Source organism: Acomys minous, assembly GCF_964271855.1.
Source record: "Acomys minous genome assembly, chromosome: 12".
NCBI lineage: Eukaryota > Metazoa > Chordata > Mammalia > Rodentia > Muridae > Acomys > Acomys minous.
This window is the reverse complement of record NC_140493.1, coordinates 107,196,020-107,214,704: the sequence shown is the minus strand read 5'-3', so window position 1 is coordinate 107,214,704 and position 18,685 is coordinate 107,196,020. Positions and strand designations below refer to the sequence as shown.

The 18,685-nt window shown below is 52.5% G+C and overlaps 2 protein-coding genes across 3 annotated transcripts in view; one reads left to right on the top strand and one right to left on the bottom strand.

The window, feature by feature from the left end:
* Positions 1 to 285: 285 nt before the first annotated feature.
* KCTD2 (potassium channel tetramerization domain containing 2) lies at positions 286 to 14,143 on the bottom strand. Its single transcript, XM_084750817.1, has 6 exons — positions 13,653 to 14,143; positions 11,882 to 11,990; positions 8,976 to 9,067; positions 6,034 to 6,129; positions 3,880 to 4,005; positions 286 to 1,260 (listed from the first exon to the last, which is right to left on the bottom strand). Exons 1-6 carry the CDS (start codon positions 13,989 to 13,991, stop codon positions 1,231 to 1,233), a joined length of 792 nt encoding a protein of 263 aa, XP_084606943.1. The 5' UTR covers positions 13,992 to 14,143; the 3' UTR covers positions 286 to 1,230.
* Positions 14,144 to 14,165: 22 nt separating this feature from the next.
* ATP5PD (ATP synthase peripheral stalk subunit d) overlaps positions 14,166 to 18,685 on the top strand; it is a 4,985-nt gene continuing 465 nt past the window's right edge. The window contains exons 1-4 of one of the 2 annotated variants that reach the window (XM_084750818.1): positions 14,166 to 14,303; positions 15,843 to 15,973; positions 16,411 to 16,507; positions 17,620 to 17,691. In XM_084750818.1, coding sequence (XP_084606944.1) covers positions 15,852 to 15,973; positions 16,411 to 16,507; positions 17,620 to 17,691 — 291 coding nt within the window. In that variant the 5' untranslated portion in view covers positions 14,166 to 14,303; positions 15,843 to 15,851. The other variant, XM_084750819.1, reaches the window with a different exon arrangement.

The window sequence follows — 18,685 nt, the reverse complement described above, 5'->3', positions numbered from 1 at the left end:
TACAAGTCAGTTTAAAGTTGTCTTCCGTAAGTGTGTAGAGACTCCAAAGCTCAGAGGAGCCCAGGCAGCTATCAATTCCAGGCTGATGGCTTCAAATGGCTTTGCAGCACCATTCACACAAGCACCGCAATCTTGCAGCCATCAGCTCATGCCTGGGAGACGCAGGGAGCACACGGACCTTGTGCCACCTTGTGTGTGAACCCACACCCACACATGCATGCATAAACAGAGCTAGGGATGATGCTAAAAGGCTGGTTTACCACACAAATCAAGGAGAGACACAGGTATCACCTATCGGTCAGTGCATGTTCAAGAGACAGTCACAAAAACACCACCACTTTTAGCTACAACATGACACGTTTGGCAGCTTCCACAGAAACAGGCTTCCTCACCCCAAGCCGTTACAGAGGGTCCACAAAGTCCTTGCTCTTTGGTCCAGTTCAAGAAGCTGGGGGAGGAAAACGGGGTCAATCAGGTAAGACAAGGCTGCAGAAGCAGTCACACCAGCTGCTGTCTGTTCAGCACAGCTTAGATGCTGCAGCCTCAAACCTCCTGGGAGAAGGGGGGCCGCATGCGGCCCAGCTGTGGGAGAGACACTGGGCGAAGCTACTTGTGGGAACAGGAACAGCAACCGCCACCCCTCAACCACAGCACAGGACCCTGCATCCTCCTGCCTTGGAGGCTCTGTTCATAGGACTGTGGGTCCTCTGGCAACGTTAGTCTATACTCCAAACCTCAGTTCAACACACTAACGCTGAGATCTCCTCCAACCTCAACGAGTGTCTAGGTCAGGGAAGAATGCTCAAAGCAACTGTCAGCGTCCAGCAGGGCACACGCAGGCCAAGCCAGGGCGCAGCTCAGGACGAGCCTTCTCCCTCTGCTCCATCTTTTTGCATCTAGACGTTTCAGGGAGCTAGAGCTTCCTCCTTCTCCTCAGTTCTCCACAAGGCTCCAGTCAGGGACCCATCCCAGATGCTGTTGTGAAGGTCTGTCATAACACTGGCTAGGAAACAAAAGCAGGTTTCTGAAAAGGGGCCGTGCGGCCAGGCGCGCACTGTCGTCGTCCAGGCGGGAGGGGCTCCTCTGGCTCTGGCCGGACACCACTTCTCCGGGACCAGGTGCAGCTTTGCTTTGCAGTAGCTCGTTACTGTACAGGTGCAGGATCTCCCCTCGCAGCTGCTCGGCCGATCGCTCTCTTGCCTCAGGGTTCTGGAACTTCAGATTATCTGCTTACATCCGAGAGCCTCTCTCCTGAAGAATCTAAGAGTGGAAGATGGACGAAGACAGAGTCAGCCGAGGAACTGCTGAGGGAGCCAAAGGCCCACGGGCGCAGCGAGGCCCAGGGGTAAAGCATGTGTTCAACCTGGGGAAGGTTGGGTCCCCAGCACCAGTACTGGGTGTGGGACTCAAATCACTGGCTACAGCTGGTGACAGTGTCGTGTGTGTTTGTGGGGCACCGTGCCAGAAGAAAAGGGACTCATGGCTGTCAAGGAGCAAGGCAGACATGGCTGACCGAGTCTAGCAACACGGAGAAGTGCCATCAGTGCCAGCCCCAGCCTCTTCACCACCTTATCCAGGCTGTTCCCATCACTGCTTTATGAATCCAGTGAACTGACTGCGTGTGTGTGAACGTGCATGTGCAATGCCTGTGCCGGGGTGGGGTGCATGCTGCTGTGGTGGCCAGGGTGGAAATCAGGCATCTTCCTCTGCTGCTCTCCATCTGCTTTCTGGTCTCTTTTTGAGACAAGGTCTCTCCCTGAAGCTGGAGCTCACTGTCTCCTCAGCCCTACAAATCCCGATTTAAATCCAGCATCCAAGAGGAGACAACACTGTGGCTGCGGAAGGAGTGGAAGGAACCCAGCAGCAGCAGAGTCTGCACACAGAGGAGGCAGGGGACAGCCTGAGGAGGCCGGGCACAGCCTGAGGAGGCCAGGGACAGCCTGAGGAGGCAGGGCACAGCCTGAGGAGGCCAGGGACAGCCTGAGGAGGCAGGGCACAGCCTGAGGAGGCAGGGCACAGCCTGAGGAGGCAGGGCACAGCCTGAGGAGGCAGGGCAGAGCCTGAGGAGGCTGGGGACAGCCTGAGGAGGCCGGGGACAGCCTGAGGAGGCAGGGGACAGCCTGAGGAGGCAGGGCACAGCCTGAGGAGGCAGGGGACAGCCTGAGGAGGCCGGGGACAGCCTGAGGAGGCAGGGCAGAGCCTGAGGAGGCAGGGGACAGCCTGAGGAGGCAGGGGACAGCCTGAGGAGGCAGGGCACAGCCTGAGGAGGCAGGGGACAGCCTGAGGAGGCCGGGGACAGCCTGAGGAGGCAGGGGACAGCCTGAGGAGGCAGGGCACAGCCTGAGGAGGCCGGGGACAGCCTGAGGAGGCCGGGCACAGCCTGAGGAGGCAGGGGACAGCCTGAGGAGGCAGGGCACAGCCTGAGGAGGCAGGGGACAGCCTGAGGAGGCAGGGCACAGCCTGAGGAGGCAGGGCACAGCCTGAGGAGGCAGGGGACAGCCTGAGGAGGCAGGGGACAGCTTGAGGAGGCCGGGGACAGCCTGAGGAGGCCGGGGACAGCCTGAGGAGGCAGGGGACAGCCTGAGGAGGCAGGGCACAGCCTGAGGAGGCAGGGTACAGCCTGAGGAGGCAGGGCACAGCCTGAGGAGGCCAGGGACAGCCTGAGGAGGCAGGGCACAGCCTGAGGAGGCAGGGCACAGCCTGAGGAGGCAGGGGACAGCCTGAGGAGGCAGGGCACAGCCTGAGGAGGCCGGGGACAGCCTGAGGAGGCAGGGCACAGCCTGAGGAGGCAGGGCACAGCCTGAGGAGGCAGGGCACAGCCTGAGGAGGCCAGGGACAGCCTGAGGAGGCAGGGCACAGCCTGAGGAGGCAGGGCACAGCCTGAGGAGGCAGGGCAGAGCCTGAGGAGGCAGGGCAGAGCCTGAGGAGGCAGGGCAGAGCCTGAGGAGGCAGGGCAGAGCCTGAGGAGGCAGGGCAGAGCCTGAGGAGGCCGGGGACAGCCTGAGGAGGCCGGGGACAGCCTGAGGAGGCAGGGCACAGCCTGAGGAGGCAGGGGACAGCCTGAGGAGGCCGGGGACAGCCTGAGGAGGCCGGGGACAGCCTGAGGAGGCCGGGGACAGCCTGAGGAGGCCGGGGACAGCCTGAGGAGGCAGGGCACAGCCTGAGGAGGCAGGGCACAGCCTGAGGAGGCAGGGGACAGCCTGAGGAGGCAGGGCACAGCCTGAGGAGGCCGGGGACAGCCTGAGGAGGCAGGGCACAGCCTGAGGAGGCAGGGCACAGCCTGAGGAGGCAGGGGACAGCCTGAGGAGGCAGGGCACAGCCTGAGGAGGCCAGGGACAGCCTGAGGAGGCAGGGCACAGCCTGAGGAGGCAGGGCACAGCCTGAGGAGGCAGGGCACAGCCTGAGGAGGCAGGGCAGAGCCTGAGGAGGCAGGGCACAGCCTGAGGAGGCAGGGCAGAGCCTGAGGAGGCAGGGCAGAGCCTGAGGAGGCAGGGCAGAGCCTGAGGAGGCCGGGGACAGCCTGAGGAGGCCGGGGACAGCCTGAGGAGGCAGGGCACAGCCTGAGGAGGCCGGGGACAGCCTGAGGAGGCAGGGGACAGCCTGAGGAGGCAGGGGACAGCCTGAGGAGGCAGGGGACAGCCTGAGGAGGCCGGGGACAGCCTGAGGAGGCAGGGGACAGCCTGAGGAGGCAGGGCACAGCCTGAGGAGGCAGGGCACAGCCTGAGGAGGCAGGGGACAGCCTGAGGAGGCAGGGGACAGCCTGAGGAGGCCGGGGACAGCCTGAGGAGGCCGGGGACAGCCTGAGGAGGCAGGGGACAGCCTGAGGAGGCAGGGGACAGCCTGAGGAGGCAGGGGACAGCCTGGGAAGCCAGGTCCTACCTTGGCCTTTTCGCTTGGCTCTATGACGATGCCGTTGGTAGAATTATTTAGTTCTCTGGAGACAACACAGAGGAACTCTGCCTGGTCTTCATTTCCATAGTTATAGGAGGAGCCAATGCTGATAAGCTGGCAAAACAAGGAGACCATGACTGTCAACCACATAAACACGGACCTTAAAACACTCAAGTGCCAAGCCAGGCATGGTGGCGGACACCTTTGATCCCTGCACTCTGGGTAAAGAGTTAAGCAGATCTCTCTGAGTTTCAGGCCAGCCTGATTCACATAGCTTCAGGGAAGCCAGGACTATTTAGGGAGACCTTGTCTTAAAAAACCAACCAAACCCAATAAAAAAGCACCCAGTGCCACACAAGTCACATCCGCCCTAACTAGACTTTGTAGTTTTACGCTTCAAAGAATAAAAGTTCTCTGGGGCAACCAAAGTCCAGGGACTAAGTGGATCCTAATCTAGGTACCACCATGGAGAAAGGTCTGTCCATCCTTGTCCCCCACCCCCAGGGCCCAACACCATCCAAAAGGCAGCAGGAGCATCACTGGGTCACTGCTATGTCAACATGAGGTCAGATGAGTAAGTGGGCACTTGCTCAGCCCCCGCTGTTGCCATTGGCGCTCTCTGCAGACCAGACTGGAACACTGAGAGAACTGGGAAGTCCCAAGCAAGCGAACCACCCTGCAGCCACCAAAGACACACGCCATGGTACTCAAAACCCTCTTGGAGAAACACACTCAGCATGTAATTTTCAATTGGAAGTCTGCATGTAGAGAAGCCGGGCAGAGAGCAAGTGTAGCCTCACAAGCTCTCCTGTGGCAAGGCTGCGGCGCCCTTGGACAACTTCACACCCACACCTTGGAGGCAAGAAGAATAGATTTCATTTTCCCTCAGGACATTAGCAAGATGCCATACGAGGACTAGAGGTACAAGTCTCTGGCAGGCCACTTGGTTCAAGCCCTAGGTCTGTGATAATATAATAAGTAACACTTTAAATTATCCAATACCTTCATAAAGAATAGTCACATATCTACTTTAAAATAACCTGATTAAGATTATGCATCAGGGGGCTGGAGAGCTGGCTCAGTGGTTAAGAGAACTGCCTGTTCTTCCAAGGGTCCTGAGTTCAATTCCCAGCAACCATATGGTGGCTCACAACCATCTACAATGTAATCTGATGCCCTCTCCTGGCCTGCAGTTATAAGTGCAGGCAAAACATTGTATACATAAAAATACTAATAAAAAAAAATGCATCAGGAAAAACAGTTGTGACAATAAACCCTGTGCAGCATCTGGCTCCCCCTGTGACGGGCTAGCTCTGCAGTGGGGAAAGGGGGGGCTCATGTGACGGGGCTGGCTCTGCAGTGGGACCGCGGGGGCTCCCCCTCTAGCTATAGCCTCACAGCGTCTGCACGGGCTGCAGCTTTGGTTTTGTAAGTGAGCGTCAGTGAAGCTGGCTCTGCGCTCCATGTAAACACAGTCACCTCCACACAGAACCACATTCCCTCTATTGGAGCCCGGCTTCAGTTGAGGCAAGAGGACATGGACGAGGCTATCATCTAACGGAAGAACACGGTAAAAGCACAGAGCTAAACGACAGGAAGGGGAGAGTGCTGGGAAGGGACGGCGGCACACGCCTGCGTCTGGCCCCTCCCAGCACACCTGAGATCCACACATCCAGTTGTTGAGGCCAGTCTTCTTTAAGGCTCTCAGAATCATGTCAGCCATGCACTTCTGAAAGGAAATTTCTGAGGCAAAGAAAAGCAATGGGAGCTGGCGTGGTGGTGTGTGCCTTTAATCCCAGCCTGGTCTACAAAGCAAGTCCAGGACAGCCAGGGCTACAAGAGAAACCCTGTCTCAAAAAAAACAAAAAACAAAAAACAAAAAAACCCCAACAACAACAAAAAGAACAAAACCAAAACTAAAGCAAAGCAAGAAAACTCTAGATGTGAAGCCAAGAGATGTGGTCCCCTTCCACCCTTCAGTTATCACATGCCACTGGGCAAGTACTGCACACCGAGGAGCTCTTTCCCAATTTTGAAATGGGGTCACACCGCCTCACCCACCCCCACTCCCAGGGCTACCTACTGGCTGGTTGTGGCTCCTTGGGATCAAGTGCTGGGGTCATTTTTCTTTGAGAAATATACCTGTTCGAATTTCCAGCCATCAGACATGGTGGAGACCATCTGAGTGAGCTCCTCCTCCTGACACTGCAGGACCCTGTACACGTGCTTCACGGGGCCCTGCAAAGAAGAGGCACACTAGGAGGACCGCAGCATCGGGGCCCACAGCCCAAAGCTGCCTTGGGGTTCTCGGATCACCCACTAGCCCCACCCACAGCCCCTGATATGAACCAATGCATACAATAACCCTGATTGTGTGACGTGACCAGTCACTCTGACCGGGAAAGTCACTTCTCCCCCCCATAGGGCTTCTCTGTGTGGCCCTGGCTGTCCTGGACTCACATTGTAGACCACGCTGGCCTCAAACTCAGAGACCCACCTGCCTTGGCCTCCCAAGTGCTGGGATTAAAGGTGTGCGCCACTGTGCCTGGCTGAAAGTCACTTTTTATACGCGATTTGGATGTTAAAATACACACCATATTTTGGTGCTCCAGACTGGATATAAATAATTATGGCCATGACCTTTATGAAAACTACTTTTGTGTGTGTGTGTGTGTGTGTGTGTGTGTGTGTGTGTGTGTGTGTGTACAGCATGTGTAAGGCTAAGGTTACAGGTGGTTGTGAGCCTCGGTGCTGGGATAATGGCATACACCACCACGCCTGGCATGTGTGTCCAAAATGTCCTGGAATTCACCCTATATCCCAACCTGGTCTCAAACACTTAACTCTGCCCCTGCTTCAGTTTCCCAGATGCTGGCATTATGGTATGCCACCTGCCAATGGGAATGTGTATTAATACATCATCATACTAAGGAGAAAACACATACTGTACAAATACTCATTAGTCCCCTTTGCTGATGCTACCAGGAAGCTGTCAATGTTGAACAGTACACTTCTCTTACAGAGGTGTGGTAAGACAGGAATTACACATTTATTTGTCTGCACTCCTGCCGAGGTTCCCAACCCCCTAGGACTTCCTGAGTAACTGTGGTGGGCATGGAGCACATTTGTAAACATAGCACTCAGAGGGCTAAGACAGGAGGAGGCCTGAGAGTCCAGGCCAGCTGGGGCCGCACAAAGAGGCTGTAAGTCAAAACACCAAGAAACAAAAACTGTCTTTTGGGGCTAATGGCGTGCTGTGGCTCAGCAGTAGCCACTGTCTAGTACTTGTGAGGCCCTGGCTCCACCCCAAGCACCTTAAAAGACAAAACAGTAAACTGCAGAGCAGCTGCTACTCACAGCCCTGAGGTGGAGCATGCTGTTCTCTCTGAATATACACAAATCCCCCACAATCCCCTTTGATAGGGCCGATCAAGTTTATATTACAAAGTTCAGGGCACCCCAGAAGATAGTGGCTAGAGTGTGCAAAGTCTCTAAGATCTACACTGCCATTAACCCCCTTGGTTCTCCAGAGTCAGCCCACTAGTGCTCCAAGAAGAACCAAGACTAACTACAAAAATAAATAAATAAATATAAATAAATAAGGAACAGAAAAGTACTTAGAAAGGTGTTGGTCACTAAGAGCTAAGTAGGAGCTAAGAGGCCATGGCAAACAGGAGCTTAGGGCCCCCACCTCTTAGGCTCTGCCTGAAGGCCTGCCGTGTACAACCGACAGTGCACAATTTCAAAGAGGTAATATCTGGAAATCTACAGTCAACTGTAGCTTAGCAGCATGTGGACAAAGGGAGAGGGCGCTTTGATTATCAGCCCATTTCTCAGAGGTCACTACAGGAAAAGGACAGATGAAACATCAATCAGCATCAAAAGGCCTTGACATTCCTGGAACAAAAAGCTTCCAACTGGGTTTCAGGCTTTAAGCTCTCAGAGTCCAGAGGACTAATTAAGCTAATTGCTGCCATCCAACAGAAATCCTAGGCTGCTCTCGAGGGGTCAGCTAATGGCTGGGAATGCAGAACACTCAGGCTCCACGATTGGGAGGGCTCCAGATTACACAGCCAGGTGCCCTCCACACACCTACCATGCAGTCCAGTCTGCTTTAGGCTGTGGGAACTGGGGATAAAGCTGACCCCCTAAGCATCTGTTTATTACATATCTACACAGGGAGAGGCGCATGGGAAAGTAAGGTGGCAGGACAGACAACACAGGGTCTTAGCTCATGTCTCTGCCCGTGGACTTCAACAAGAAGCCTTCTTCCACGGCCAGAATGAGTCTCCCATCTCTGCAAAGGCCTGAGAGAGGTGGCTGAGCCAATCTGACTGCCTTAGTGACAGACTAAGGCAAGAGCCACTCCTGTGCCACCAGACAGGGGCCGCCAAGAGCACGGCCTGCCAGGGCTGCAACTGTGGAGTCTGCTCTCTCCTGCTGGACTCCAGCGTTCTTGGGAGCAAGGGCTGAACGCAGCCCAGCATCTGCTTGCTATGCGGTGAGTGACATGCGTAGCAGCTAAGTGTGCCCTACCAGCTGCCCTCCCCTTACAGTGGCATTTGTGTTATCACATCTACTGAGTTAATATGAAAATCCAGATGCTGTAATAAAAAGAGGCTGCACGTCATTTTCTCAGCAGCATGATTCACAGACGGTTTCAGGTGATTGCAAAAGTTGGACGTGAGACCACAGCTTAAAGACAGTCCCAGGAAAGGGCTCATGCGAGGGAGGCTGTGGGCTTCCCATGGAGGGGACAGATGCTCCATTGGTAAGAATGAGCTTTCTGGGTCCGGCAATCCCAGCACTACAGAAGACGAGGCAGCACAAGACCAGGCTGGGCTACAACCTGGAGGACAAGCCTTGGCCCTCCATGGCCTGGGCTCCTCCCATTGCCACACGGTGCGCAGCAGCGGCAGCAGCAGCAGCGTCCTAAGGGGTGGCTCTTCTGTTCTCTCTGCTACTCTCATTCAGTCCCTTCCTCTGACACTCTGGCCCTCCAGCCCTGAGGAGAACGGCATCCTCTCACAGTGCGGACACAGCCCCCGGGAGAGGCTCTGTCCCTGCAGTTCTAGACACCTTACTTGTGACGTTCTGTTCTCATTGTCACGGATCCTCTCCTTAACCAGGCGCACGAGAGATGCGATGTTGTAAAACTCTGCTTCTTCCAGCACACCTGGAAGAGACGTGAGAGCCACCAGGAAACGGCATGGCAAGGCTCGTCTTCGAACATGCATCTTGTCTCCCCTTCAGCCGTGAAATTATATATAGGGCATGCCCATAACCGTCCCCACACTAAATAAATCAAGCACCGGGGGTTTCTTTGCACCCCGCCCCCATCATCCCTCATGCTTCCTCCTGGCACCTGCTCATTAGATGTCCATATGTCACCTTGTTCCTGGAACCTGTCACACTGGATAACTCCTGATCCTGCAGTACTTACCTGTTTTCCCTAAAAAGAGCTGGTGGGTAAGCGCATGTATATAAACTTAAGAATTTAGTACCTGGCATGGTAGGACATGCCTATAATTCCAGCACTCGGAAGGCAGAGACAGACGGATGTTTGTGAGTTTGAGGTCAGTCTGGACTACAAAGTGAGTCCAGAACAGCCAGGACTGCACAGAGAAATCTTGTCTCGAAAAGAAAAAAAATTAATAGGATAATTATTATCTGAGCAAAACTAAAAGGCAGTGAGGGCTCGGCAGCAGCAGAATGTTTACCTAGGGAGGCCTGATCCCCAGCTGACAGAAAGGGGTGTGTGTGTGGTGTGTGTGTGGTGTGTGTGTGTGTGTGTGTGTGTGTGTGTGTGTGTGTGTGTGTGTGTGTCTATGTGGTGGTGGTGGTGAGCAATCCTTGACTCCTCTCATGGTAATCAAAACCAAAGCTCTTAGAGTAACTATGGGATGTATACTCTTGCGTCAGGAAAAATGCTCTAATGAACATTACTATAACAACTGACAAGCTGATAAGACAATGCAGATAAATAATCAATATTACGTTTCCTGAGTTGTTAACAGGATTGTGCCAGGTTCCTGTCTTTAGAGTAACACAGAGAATTATTAAAGCATGAAATCTGCAATCTATTCTCGGTCAGAAATAAAAACTCTTGGGAGAATGAGGGAGGAGAGGCGGGTGGAAGAGATGACTGGCAGGGGACACAAAGTTCAGCAGTGGAAGAAAACATAACAAAAACTGTCCAAAACTGGTGAATCTTAGTAAAGGGAACTTCGTAGTCCTGGCTGTACTGGATTCATTTTGTAGACCAGGCTGGCCTTGAACTCCCAGAGATCTGCCTACCTCTGCCTCCTGAGCGCGGGGATTAAAGGCGTGTGCCACCATGCATGGCCATTTGCTATTCTTGTAGAGGACCCAGGATAACTCCTAGCACCTACATGATGGCTCACAAGCATCTGTCACTCCAGTGCCAGGAGCTCTGACACCCTCTTCTGGCAGGCACACTTGTGGTGTACAGATAAAACATTCATACATGTAAGTTAAAATAAACATTTAAAATAAAAATATTTTTATCAAGCCATGCCTGGTAGTGCATACCTGTAATCCCAGAACTCTAGGAGGCAGAGGCAGGCAGATCTCTGTGAGTTGGAGGCCAGCCTGGTCTAGGATAGCCAAAGCTGTACAGAGGAAACCCTGTCTCAAAAACCAAAATAAATAAACAAACAAATAAATAATTACTTATTTATTTTTGTTGGTGTGGTGGTGCATGCCTTTAATCTCAGCAGAGGCAGATGGGTCTCTGAGTTTGAGGTCAGCCAGGACCACATACTGAGACTCTTATCTTAAAAAACCAAACAAGCCATATTTATCTATTTGTATAGCTGGGAAGGGTAGGAACATGGAGGCCAGAGGACAATTTGCTGTAATGGATCCTTTTCTTGCACCTTGTGGGTGCCAGGGACTGAACTCAAGTTATCAGGGTTGGCAACCTCCTGCTGGCTCAACGTAAGTCTTTTTATTAAAGACAAAAAAGATTGTCAGTCTAGCTCGTAGGATACTGAGCATGTGAAATTTATTATGTTTTTTTCTATTACTTATATGTGGATCTGAAATGTGTTTCCCTCCCACAGAATTTCTCTGTGTGGGCCCAGCTGTCCTGGAACTCACACCGAAGACCAGGGTGGCCTCAGGCTCCAAAATCCACCTGTCTCTGCCTGCAGAGTGCTGGGATTAAAGACATGAGCCAACACTGCCCACCATGATTTGTTTTAAAAGGCTGTTTATACACCAACTCCCTTCAGGGAGAAAGAGTAAGCGAGAAAAGGGGTGTGAGGAAGAGAACGCCCAGCACGCAGCTCCCCTCTGCCGGCTGCAGGGCTGTCTTTAAGCCATTAGTGAGGACGGCCACCACAAGCTTCTCTACCCCAAGGTAATGGTTCCAGATGAGGGGCCCTGGATTTAGTAAAGGACCCCAAATTTCCACTGGATGCCTCCAAAAAGACCAGGCAGGCCTGTGACATAGAGGACCAGACCCACTTACAACCCGAATGCCCTACAAAGCAACCACGACAAGGCAGCCAGCGACACGGCTGCCAATGGGCTGGGGAGGGAATCAGGTCAGCTGCATGCCTCACAGGGAAGCCTGAGACCAGAGTCTTAAGGAAATGAGGTCAAGCCTTTAGTAATATTATTTTTGCAAGTCCAAAGGAAAATGGAAAAATAAAAATAACTGAACGCCAGTGATGTGGCACTTCAGGCTACGGGCATTCACCTCCAGTGAATCAAGTACACGTGAAAGGACTGTGACAGTTCTGTGAGTCTGCGAGCAGAGCGGCCTGGCTCCCCACTACAGTGGCCGAACAGAACCTGTGCAGCATCCTTCAAGGCTCCCAGACAAGCCTGTGGACTGGAGGCCTCCTGCCTACTTGCACTAACTCACACCTACAAAGCCCACGGAGGATCCCACACAAAACTGAAGTCTGCAAAGCCGTTTTAATCAGCTGGGAGTCAAAACCACCCAGTGAGGTCTCCTTACCTTCTTCTGCCAACTCCTTGGTAATGATGAGTTTTCCATGGCGGAGGTAGTTTAGGATAGGACCAAAGTAGGTGGGGTCTCTGTCAATCAGATATGCTCCAGTCTCGTCCTGCCAACCAGGCACAAGTGAGTGTGAACCTTTCAGAATTAGTCTCTAGATAGCATTTCCCCCTTATCTGTCAGTGCACTCAGGCAACAGATTTCTTTTCTTTTCTTTTCTTTTTTTTGGGTTTTTCAAGACAGGGCTTCTGTGTGTAGTCCTGGAATCACAGTGTGGACTAGGCTGGCCTCGAACTCAGAGATCCGCCTGCCTCTGCCTGCCAAGCTCTGGGATTAAAGGGACAGATAGATTATTTATTTATGTATTTACTTTAGTGAGCCCGTTTTGCTACAGTTTGCGTATTTTAAACTCTTGGCGAGAGGCTGGCTTTAAGATCATTTCAGTTCAGATGTCATTCTTAGACACAGGTCATCCCCATTGCAAGGCCTGTATTTACTGGGTAGACTCACAATCATTAACATTCTTCTGTAGGATGCCAGCTACAGGGGACGGAGGAAACAACACAGCTGTGTGTTGACCATTTTGATTTCTTCATGGCCCCTGGACTACATTCCTAATTCTAAGAAAACCTCGGTTCTATTGGCAACTCTCCTGAGCCGTAGGCCAACATCAGTGGGAGTCCACATTGCCAGCTGTAATCTCACACACCCTAGCTGTGCCCAGAGGAAGCGCGGTACTGCCAGGACTTGGCTCGGAGTAGCTTTAATCTTTCTCATCTTTACAGTAAAAGAAACAAGAAACTAGCTTCTGTGGCCATAAGGAAGATTTAGGGTATGTAAAAATAAGTCTCTATAAACAGGAGTTCTAGAATCTCTTCAGTTGGGATGGCTTGGACTCCCATCAATTTGGTATCAGAGAACAGACGAAATTGCTAAGTGTTCATGCAAGTCTGTTAGCCAGGGGAGCAGGGTAAGCTACAGCCAGTGATGCATTTGAGAATCAAAGATGAGCCTGTAAAAGTTACAGTTCAAAATGGAAATGAATGGCACGTCTTGCCACCCCTCAATCCTTTGATTAGCGGTTTAACATCATTCCTCCGTCTACACATGCCCTGGGTTCTAACGCGTCAGCTTAGATTTTCATGGGCAAACGCAATCATCTTTCCAAGGAATGCATTTACTTCCAAAAAAAAATGTACCAAAACAGTGACTATTACCGCATGCAAGGTCTGCGACCAGGATTTTAACACCGCCACAAGCACTTCCTGTGGTGGACGCTATCGTTAAGCCCCAAGTTTACCACCGCTTTGCACAGGGATGGCACAGGACCTGAGTCTTGGGAAAGTGACAAAGAAATGGTCATTCACCCTGACCCAGTTCCGAACGCATCTGGCACCAGCAGCGGGGAGCGGGGGGGGGGGGGGTGGGGGTGTTGTACGAGAGCCAGGGATAAACTCATGCAGATCTGAGAAGGTGGGATCCTCAGGATGGACAGAGAATGTGAGGGGAGTACGAAAGGGGCTCCGGTGGACGCAGGTGGACAGCGCCTGAAGGAGCGAAGAGGGCGGGGCGAGAAGGGAAGGAGGAGTGCGCCTTAAGATGGGGCGGGGGGGGGGGGGGGAGATCATTCAGAGGCGGCAGGTGCTAACCCCTGGGGCGAAAGGGGACTGAAGTTTGCTGGACCTGCTGGAGGGAAGCGCGTCCCTGACATCGGAACACGAGCCAGGAAGGGGTCCCAAAGCCCGGGGGCGCGCCCGAGGGCGGGGCGCACCTTGTCCGAGTCCAGCTCCGGGTCCTCCTGGCAGCACAGGCGGCAGAGGAAGGACTTGGGCTCCCGGCCTAGGGTCTGTCTGGTGGTCACGAAGTAGGTGCCGCCTACGTTAAGCCGGACCCAGCGGGCCGCCCCGCCGCCCCCCGCCCGCTCCGGAGGTCCGGGCCCCGGCTCCAGTGGCTGCGCGACGGCGGCGGGCTGGCGGCCGTGTCCGCGGGGTGTGGGGCCGGCCGGCCGAGGGCTGGGGGGTCCGCGGCCCGAGCCTCCGCCGTCGCCCACCGCACTCCCGCCACCCCCTCCCAGCCCCGCAATCGCCGGGTCCAGCTGCAGTTCCGCCATCTTGGGCCGCCGCTGCCCGCGCGCCGCCGGGCCGGCCCATTCCTCGGCAGGGAGAGCCGGGCCGGCCCATCGGCGGGGGTGGGGCCGGGGGAAAGGGACGGGAGCGCCCCCCAACTAGCGGAGACCCCGACGGCGCAAGCGCTGTGCCCGCCTTTGAGGGCGGGACTTCCTGATCCTGCCCCCATGATCATTGGCTGATGTGTAAGATAAGCCCCCGCCCGTTGCGCTTTCGGATTGGCCGAAGGGAGAACTTCCGTCAGCACACTTCCGTTCCTTGCCGCCGGAGACACCGCTCTGCCGGGGTCGGTGAAGGTGAGTGGGTTTCGAGGTATTGGGTCCGATTCCCGAGGGCTCTTCTGCGTTAGATTCCAGACCTCGCTTCATCGCTTGTTCCGCCTCCGTGGAGGACGTCGGGCCTTCGAGCTGCCGTACTGGCCGAGCGCCCGAGGTCACTGCTTTGCCCTGTTCACCCTCGCGCGGCTGGGGCCTGGCAGTGGCAATGGCCGTGACTTGGCCGAACACGATTGATTTAGAGCCACAAACCGTAAATCACCCTGTGTGGCGACCTCAGAAGTGCAGTTTAGGGGTTGGGGAGACATCACATAGTCATGGTGATGATAGCTTTCAGAGGGGCCAGAACACCCAGCAGGCTCCGACGCGATGTCCTCCTCTCCCTACGGAGGGTTATGCGCATTTCTAGTGGGTAATACTGTGGTTTACCGGTTGATCGAATAAACTAGTAGTCATTGCTGTGCTCTTCACCTGTTTCCATGTGAGCAGGCCGCCCAATCTGTTCTACAGCGCTGTACCAGCGCTACAGATTAACCGAGTAACAGAAAGTCTTGACTACTGTGTTCCCCTCCTGCGCTTACCGGTATCTTACTGCCTTAGCCTCTTCCCATCTAGAGACATAAGCTGTTCTGGGGCGGGAAGGGAGGGAGGGAGGGAGGGAGGGAGGGAAGGGACCGGCTAATGACAACTTTGATCGTTAGGAAGGTAGCTTAGAGCTTGTATAGACGGTTACCACTGGTCGTGCTTATTTTCTGTTTTTTTTTTGTCTTGTTTTGGTGTAAGGACAGCTGCAGTCACTCTTTCTTCTCACTGTCATTTGTGTAAAAATGCCTCTGAAAGTGCATTGGACAATATGACAAAAGTATGAAGGTTCAAGTAAATGGCAGGGGTTGACAGCCTCTGAAGTCTGTGTAAAACTAGGACAAATTGATGCCTACAGTTTTCACTTTTTTTTAAACAGCTCTTTCTGCCAATTTGCACATGAGGAAATTTTGTCTGCTCTTTTTGAAGCCTTGTCAGATTTTCTGTGTCAAATTTCTGTACAGTGGAGAGAGTCGGTGGCTAAAACACAGTGGTTATTTATTTAGCTTTTGTGCAGTTCATGATGTCCGTTAGCAGTGTTTGCAAAGACACGTACGGAGCAAAAAGGAGAAATGGGTTTCTAAAGGTAAAGGGTTAGAATAGAGGAAGGGCAGATTAGTAAGAAATTATATATTATATTCTGTGTTATGCAGCTTTATTTATTGACTTATCGAGACAGACTCATGTATCCCAGGGTGGCCTTGAATTCACTGTGTAACCAAGGATGACTCTGAACATTAAATTCTGTCAGCTTACGTGGTGCTAGAGAACACAGGGCTTTGTCCGTGCCTGGCAAGCATTCTAACAACTAAACTGCATCCCTAGCCCCGTTTCTGGCTAAGTCCCTTATCTGTTGCATACCCCACCAGATGCTTAAGTGATGCTGGCTTTTCTCTTACAGACTTGTGTTTCCCTGAGATGCTCTCCTTCAGGGATTCTCTCCGAGACGCTGTCTAATCTGACCTGTTTGTTTTCTAGGATCCCAAGATGGCCGGGCGGAAACTTGCTCTAAAAACCATTGACTGGGTAGCTTTTGGGGAGATCATACCCCGAAACCAAAAGGCAATTGCAAACTCCCTAAAGTCCTGGAGTGAGACCCTCCACACCAGGTCAGTGTGTTGTGAGAAGGAGTCCGTTCCCCATATTTATTTGTCACTGCACCTAGAAGCAATGTTTTGGCATTTGTTACATTTATGTAGTGTGTATATGAGTGTGTATCTGCCACTGTGTATGGACGTCAGAGGAAAAATTGTGGGACTTGGCTCTCTGCCTTCTACCATGTGAATTACCAGGTCTTGAACATGTCCTCAGGCTCGGCAGCAAGGGCCTTTACCCACTTAGCCTTCTTGTGAGCCCTGTGTAGGGGTTTGAATAGTCTGGTAAAGAAATTGATGTGTTTTGCAAATAAAAAAAATTTTTGGCATTTTTGTGGTGGCCCTTGAGGGAGAAGTGTGCTGTTTTCCAGTGTGATGAGGGACAGGGAGATTGCTGTGTGAGTAGTGTCTTGCTCGCTCCAGACCTGACTTTTACTTTCCCATATGAGCAGGTTGGCTCATCTGTCTGAGACACCCCCAGCGATCGACTGGGCTTACTACAAGGCTAACGTGGCCAAGGCGGGCTTGGTGGATGATTTTGAAAAGAAGGTGAGCCTTTAGATAGCTAAAGCTCTATCTTGTAAGGGGCTGGTGGGTTGGGAGGAAAGTGGGCGTGGCCAAAGGCTTCGTGGTGGGTTTAGTGAGCACCTGTAAAGTATCAGGGTCCAGTCACTCCACAGTGCAAGGGAGCCTTGCTCCTGGGAGCTAAAAGGCTGTCAGGACTAGTTCTCCTCCCGAATTCCCCTTTAGTCTCCTTTTTATAACCTAACATGTTTTTCTTTTTTCACTTCCCTGGCCCTTCTGTCTCCCCCTCCTCTATTAAAAAGATAACAATTTTATGTGTATGGGTATTTTGTCTGCATATATTTCTATGCACCGTTGCATGGCTGGTGCCAGAAGCAGCTGGGTGAGGAAATTAGATGCCCTGGAATTAGAGGTATAGACTTCCCCCACCCTCTGCGTAGCCTTGGCTGTCCTCGACTCGCTTTGTAGAGCAGGCTGGCCTTGAACTCACAGCGTTCTGCCTTCCTGAGTGCTAGGATGAAGGGTGTGTGCCACCACGTCTGGTTGAGTTATAGACTGGTTTGAGCTGCCATGTGGGTGCTGGGAATTGAACCTGTGTCCTCTAGAACACTAGTCAGTGCACTTAAGTGCTGAGCCATCTCATCAGCCCCATCAGTGATCTGTCTTCTTTCCATATCTGCACATTAAGTGCAATAACATGTCTCAGTATCCAGAGTTCATTTGCTTATTCATGTGAAGATGCTTCTAGAAGGCCTGCTGGGTGTGGCTTAGCATACAGTGCCAGGGCTGTAACCCTAAATAATCTCCTAAAGGACCATTTCTACCTTCATAACTCAAATATGATTCCTGCCACTCAGCCCTTGACGGTTTTGTGTGAAAAAGAATTTCTTAGACTGCAAGATGGTTAGTGGCTGGTGTCAAGTCTAGTAACCCTTTTCAAACCCCAACTAATGTTTGCTGTGATGAAGAAACGTGGGAGGTCCTCGGGGTGAGTAGTGACAGGCTGAGGACACCCTCCAACTCTTTGCCACAACACCAGAGAGCCCTGAAGGAACCGGTGTTTCCATGGGATCCGGGAGGCGCAGAGGCTTTCAGTCCTTCAGGCTGCTGGGTGACCTCTCTGTCCTTGCTTACAGTATAATGCCCTGAAGATCCCGATGCCTGAGGATAAGTACACGGCCCTGGTGAACAATGAGGAAAAGGAGGATGTAAGTAGTGGGCGCTTTCTTTCCCCCCTCCAAATTTTCTTGGTTTTTGTTTATTTTTTTGTAAGGCTTCACTGTGTAACCTTGCCTGACCTCAGACTCATGGTGATCTCCTGCCTCAGCCTCCCAAGTGTGTGGATTTTAGGAATAGGCCACTATGGTCAGACCCTGAGGTTTTCTTAATGACCACTGTATATTTCTTAGTAGCAAGGGCAGATAGTGAATTAAATTGGAGATTAAAGTGTTGTAAGAGGTAAGAGGAATGGAATGCTAATAAATGCAGCAGGATGAATGCATCTAAAAATAATACTGAGTAAAAGAAGCCGGCAAGCCCAGGCTTAGTGATGTTTACCTCAGTGTCCCAGCACTTGTAGGCAGAAGCAGGCCAATCTCTTGAGTTGGAAGCCAGCCAGAGCTACACAGTGAGGCCCTCCCTGTCTTTATAAAGCTGCAGGAAATACAATTTATCTTCAGTGACAAACTAAACAGTCTGGGAGGCTGCCTGGGTAGAGGTGGGGGTGAGCTGGTAAACACGCCACTGTTTGGAATATGATGACAGTGTGGCCATTTAACAGATTTAACGGAAGCACTGTAAATGTGTGTATCTCAGTGTCGTTTTATACCCGACAGATCTGTTAAACACAGGACAACCCTTCAGCATTCAAATACTTAATAGTTACTAAAATACACTCCAGCACTCTGGCAAGCAGAGGCAGGTGGATCTCTGTGAATTTGAGGCCAGCCTGGTCTACAAAGTGAGTCCAGGACAGCCGAGGCTACACAGAACTCCTGTCTTGAAAAACAAACAACAAAACAAAACCTATGTACTTGAAAATACCTCAGGCCAACATTGGGACCTGGCCCAGGAGCACCTACTTTATCTTGACTAGTCAGCGATCAGTCCTAGGCTGCTTTCCTGCCTGGCTGCTTTGTGGGTGTTGAGAAAGCTGTAGTTTGTTCTCTACAAAAGCGTTCAAGGCTAGGCCAGCCCATGCTC

Bases quoted from the DNA above. Each gene is read 5' to 3' on its own strand.
- KCTD2 (XM_084750817.1), bottom strand. From the start codon at position 13,991: ATGGCGGAACTGCAGCTGGACCCGGCGATTGCGGGGCTGGGAGGGGGT. The intron at 4,006-6,033 runs GTATATTTCTCA...TTGTTTTGCCAG, and splicing joins ATGGCTGGAAATTCGAACAG to CTTATCAGCATTGGCTCCTC. The intron at 1,261-3,879 runs GTAGGACCTGGC...TTCCACTCTTAG, and splicing joins AGCCAAGCGAAAAGGCCAAG to ATTCTTCAGGAGAGAGGCTC.